The 5,939-nt window shown below is 40.4% G+C and overlaps 1 gene segment (V, D, J or C); it reads left to right on the forward strand.

The window, feature by feature from the left end:
- Positions 1–3,836: 3,836 nt before the first annotated feature.
- LOC129349845 (T cell receptor alpha variable 18-like) lies at positions 3,837–5,096 on the forward strand. The segment is given in 2 exon segments: positions 3,837–4,033; positions 4,593–5,096. Coding segments are annotated over 2 exon segments (408 nt in total).
- Positions 5,097–5,939: the final 843 nt, after the last annotated feature.

A 5,939-nucleotide genomic window follows, 5' to 3' on the forward strand; every position in this document is an offset into this window, starting at 1 on the left:
TGACAGGAAGAAATAAATTGATGATTCTGAAAAAAAGGAAATCTACCAGAATAGCAAAGATTCATGTGTTTGTGTAGCTGTAAAACATATTCAGGTTTGGTTTTGGTGTTGAGAACATCCAGTGATATGAGAGGAGGAACATGTTGAGGGAGGAGCAACACTGTCAAAGAGCAGAACAGAAAAGGACTCCCACTGTCACATACATTCAGTATGGAAACCAAACATAACAGATAGTGTGGAAGATGCTGTCACTGCATTACTGGGTCATGTTTCCTTTGTTTATTATCACACTGAAAGGTAGGTTAAAGGAGGATGAAAAAATGTCTCAAAAGCATCTGTTTGCTGGAAATCAATGGAAAAAGTGTTTACACCTCAATATGTTCGTTTAACAACATTTCTGTCTTCATTTAGGTTTCAACTGTCAACAACTGACTGCAGTGAAGGATGAAGAGTCCAGTTTAGAAGGAAGCACTGTGACTCTGACCTACACATACTCTAAAACTGCTGCTTATGATGATTATTTCTTCTGGTATCAACAACATCCAGGAAAACCTCCAGAGTTCCTCGTCTCTCACACAGTAGCACAGAATGTAACAACAGCTGGACTGTCTGCTACTGTGAGTGATGATAAAAAACAAATCAGAATGAAGATCTCCTCTGCTGCAGTGTCAGACTCTGCTGTGTACTACTGTGCTGTGAGGCCCACAGTGACAGGAAACAGCAAAACTCTGTACAAAAACCTTTGGAGCAAAGACAACAGAAAACTCCACAACATCCACTAGAGGGAGACACACTCTGTTAAAGCTCTGATTTGTGACTTGTTGGACTGATGACAAAGACAACAGAGAAATGAAGCAGTGAAGATCAGAGACAGAGCTGCTGTGGAAACACAAAACACTCTGATTGGCTGAGCTGAACTGAAAAAAATGATGTCGAGGTAATGGCCCCGCCCACTGAACTTCAGCTCATCCACTCACATTATTTCTTCCTCATTGTACTGCAGTGGAAGAACATTGTTCATCTGATGTGTGTCTGACTTTAATAACTCCAAAGACATGTTGCTTTACCTCTTTTTGTTTTCATCTCACTTCATAGGTGAGTTTATGAACAGATGAATTTCTCTTTAACCTGCTGTGTTCATGTTCACAGTTGAAATCACTCAATATTCTGTCTTTGTCATCAAGTTCTGTACAATCTAGTTGTGATCTGAGCTACAGTTGAGCTGTTTGTGTCCACAGAGTAACACTGTACAGGAGACATTTTCCACTGTCTTCTCCTCTCAGCCTCATGGACAATGTGAGTCTGATGGATTCATTTTCTCTACTTTTTCCAGGACTAATAGCTGAAGATAAAATCTCTCCTGAACAACATGAAGTCAGTGGAACAGAAGGAGAATCTGTCACACTCAGGTGTAACTATCAGACAGAATATGATTATCCAGACCTGTACTGGTACAAACATCAATCTGACATTCAGGCTCCTCAGTTTATACTCCGGAAAGGAGGAAAATCAGAAACAGCTGAATATATTCCTGATCGTCGATATGGATCGCAAACAACAGATACATCAACTACATTGATCATCAGTAAGCTAACCCTGGCAGACACAGCTCTCTACTACTGTGCTCTACAGACACAGTGATACAAAGTGTAGCAGAGGCTGTACAAAAACCTGAACACAGATATGAGACTCCTCTTCAAAGAGGAGGGAAGTGGTATTGAGAGCACAGCTTCATATCAGATGGATTGTTCTAATTCCTGTTTTATCACAGTCACTGTGGTTACAGCTGCTAATGAAACACTGTGGGAGGATTGACAGGAGCAGCAGATCAGTGATGCCTCCAGAAGAAATGTTGCATTAGTAGAGTGTTTGAGGGGAAAAAGTTTACTCATATCAATATATAGAGAGTCTATTTATGATTCATACTATCAAATACTCAGTATCATAATGAGTATTTGAGGGGCAAAGTTCATTCTCATGAAACAGTTTATCAGTGATTTCAACACTGAAAATTGAGTCCATGGTGATGATTTATCAAACTACAGCAACATGATATACAATAAAATGCAGTTTCATCGTTACTGACTTGCTGTCATATTTCTTTTTATTGTCAATGATGAATCCAGCCATCATTTACCATCAGATGAATCATTCAAGTGGCCTCATCTGATGATATCTGTTGTTTCCAATAGTACATATTTTGTCACCCATCCAAGATCCAACTACTAGGAAAAAGGAAAGACAATACAAACCAGACATTAAGTTCACAGACATTGTAATGGCTCTTTAAAATGAAATCTTACTGATCTGTGAAAGCTCAGAAATTCATGCAATGGCAATAAAGACTTTTTCTCCTTGGAGACAAGATGGACACATTCATACACATTGTTCAAAAGTTTGGGGTCACCCAGACATTTTCATGTTTTCCATGAAAACTCACACTTTTATTCATGTGCTAACATAACTGCACAAGGACTTTCTAATTATCAATTAGCCTTTCAGCACCATTAGTTAACACAATGTAGCATTAGAACACAGGAGTGATGGTTGCTGGAAATGTTCCTCTACACCATTTTATTCCATTAAAAATCAGCAGGCTGTAGCTAGAATAGTCATTTACCACATTAACAATGTCTACACTGTATTCTTGATTAATTTAATGTATCTTCATGGGGAAAAAAAAGTTTTTGTTTCAAAAATAATGAAAATTCTATGTGACCCCAAACTTATGAACAGTAGTGTGTAGACACACCTAGAGGAACTTTTAGGGGCCCAGCATCACTCTCGTTGGAACTTTTCTCCATGGTCAAAGGCCAATATTCAAATATTTGGCCTCTACTGGGGACATTTTTGTTGATTTGTCTCATCTTCACGGTAAAGGCTGGGCTATGCTTTCTGCACGAACGTGACGACCAGAAATGAGACACTTGGAAATCTGCTCAAGAGAACATGTGTGGCTTTTATACTCCATGCGGCATCTTCTCCAAAACTGCAGGGGACAGTGTATCGCAAACACACGTCTACCACAGTACTAGAATAGAGGAGAAGTTTGCCATTGTTGACACCACATGGTATTATACAGTTAGTTTTCATTTCAGCCATGAATTGTTCATAACCTGGTTGTCATGGTGATCTCTGTGTGATGAATCGTATAAATACCTGTACTTCTGAACTTTTGCTGCTAGGAGCTCCTGTTCTTCCGGCAGTTTTTCCAACAGTGTCTCCACTCACATTGTTAGAAAAATTTAGAGGTGCACTATTTTCCGCATGAGAAGGGCCATGTGAGGGGGCGTGACTGCTAAAATGATGCAATTCATTTGCACAGAGCCGCACGGACCTCGCGGACTCGTCTAGCATAAAACACGCTTTAGTCTCTCAGTGGCTTTGATCCTCCATTCTATTATGATTTGTTCTGTCAACTGTAAACAATAAAATATTGGCACCAGATGCCTGGAAGGTTCTATCCTGGAACTTCCTCAGTTCAACATATAGATGACTTCTGTAGGGTGACCAAGTGTCCCGCTTTGTGCGGAACTGCACAGCATTTTCATCCCTTTTTCCACGTCCCACCCATTGAGACGCTGTCCTGCATTTTGATTGGCAGCTATAATTTTCAAAAGTTAAAACTCTAAAGGACAGATGCTGGGAGTTTTGTTTTTTATCTGGCATTTTTCTATGTTAGTCAAACAGCGCAGATGTGCGATCACGACCAGAATAACCTGTCAGTGTCTTGCTGCCGCACCTTGTTGTCAGTTGCCGTAAACTGTACCAGTCAAGACCGGTCGGGACACACCGCAAAGCAGACACAAACACTAAACTATGGATTCTGGCAGAGATAATGGAAAGTACAGCAAAGAAGAGGAGATGCAGCTTCAACAAAGACTGGGAAACTACATATCACTGGGTGAAGCCGGTGCAAGGTGATTCTAAGAGAGTTTTCTGGGAAGTTTGCCAGAGTTTGTTTTCCGTTTCACACGGTGGGGAAGACGACGTGAAGCGACACAGTACATGCGAGACCCCCCTCTCAGCTTTGGTAAGGTGTCCCACATTGTCCCACACAAATATGCTCTTTGTCCCACAATTGGTTTATTGAGATCTGGTCACCCTAGACTTCTGCTTGGTGATGTTGTCAGGAAATACTTGTATACAGCAGACGACACCCAGTTGTACATGTTACTCTCCTCCAGTGATCTTTAGTCAGTGAGTGAATGAGATCAGCAGCAGAGACAAACGCTCTGTTAGTCAGAGCTGTGAGAGGAAGGAGGAAAGGATGAAGGGAGGAGCTAAACTGGGACTCAAGTACAGAAAACACACAAACTTTCACAGTGGAGTTTGATCCAAGAACAGACAGATTGTCTTTATCTTCAAGATGCTGTCAGTGAACTTCAGTCTGTTTGTCACTTTGTTTCTGCTCACAATAAGAGGTAGGTGACATATTTAACATGAACAGAGTTTAGCAGAGAAAAACTAGTAGATCACAAAGTTCCATCTAGTTTACATGGAATAAAACTCTTTACAGCTGCTGACTGGAGTCCTTTGATCAATCATATTCATTTTTCATGTCTTCCTCTGCATGTTCTGTTCCTCTCCAGAGTGTCAAGGAGAAGACAAAGTGATGCAGCCATCAGGAGATGTCATTGCTGCTGAAGGAGACACAGTTACACTGGATTGTACTTTTGAGACCAGCTACACAACACAACCTACTTTGTTCTGGTATAAACAAGAAGTAAATGGTTGCCCAAAATACATGCTGAAAACTCACTCAAAGACTGTGGAAAATGCTCCAGAGTTCCAGCAAGACAGATTTCATGCTGGAATCCAGGATAAGTCAGTTCCTCTGAAGATCCAGGAGCTTCATCTGTCAGACTCTGCTGTGTACTACTGTGCTCTGAGGCCCACAGTGACAGGAAACAGCAAAACTCTGTACAAAAACCTTTGGAGCAAAGACAACAGAAAACTCCACAACATCCACTAGAGGGAGACACACTCTGTTACACTTCTGTGGTTTCTGGAACTCAGTTTAGATGTTTCTGCACAGCTCAGAATAAAGTCAATAATGTCTTGTGCGATTGTTGCCTCATTTAACTTAGGTGTTTGCGTTTTGTCATATAATATGATCAGAATGAACTGCTGTTGGATAGTTTCTGTATAAACTGAGATGTTTCTATAAATGAGAGACAATCACAACAAATCCTCTGACAACCAAACTAACTGCTGAGAGACATCAACCACTGAACATGTTTGAAATAAAGAGAATCCAGTCTGCAAATTTAAATATATGGAAAACAAGCAGGACTCAGAAAACTAATTAAAAAACACAATCATGAACTGATGACTGATTGATGATCAATAAATATGTGAGAGTGAATGAGATCATCAGCAGAGACAAACACTCTGTTAGTCAGAGCTGTGAGAGGAAGGAGGAAAGGATGAAGGGAGGAGCTAAACTGGAACTCAAGTACAGAAAACACACAAACTTTCACAGTGGAGTTTGATCCAAGAACAGACAGATTGTCTTCATCTTCAAGATGCTGTCAGTGAACTTCAGTCTGATTGTCATTTTGTTTCTGCTCACAATAAGAGGTAGGTGACATATTTAACATGAACAGAGTTTCACTGAGACAAACTAGTAGATCACAAAGTTCCATCTATTCAACATAGAATAAAACTCTTTCCAGCTGCTGATTGATCTCCTTTAATCAATGATCTTTATTGATTCATGTCTTCCTCTGCGTGTTCTGTTCTCCAGAGTGTAAAGGAGAAGACAAAGTGATGCAGACATCAGGAGATGTCATTGCTGCTGAAGGAGACACAGTTACACTGGATTGTACTTTTGAGACCAGTGATCCAAATCCCAATTTATTTTGGTATAAACAGGAAGTAAATGGATTTCCAAAGTACATGTTAAGACGTGGTGCATATGGAAGTGATAATGTCCC

This window comes from Amphiprion ocellaris, chromosome 10 (assembly GCF_022539595.1).
Source record: "Amphiprion ocellaris isolate individual 3 ecotype Okinawa chromosome 10, ASM2253959v1, whole genome shotgun sequence".
NCBI lineage: Eukaryota > Metazoa > Chordata > Actinopteri > Pomacentridae > Amphiprion > Amphiprion ocellaris.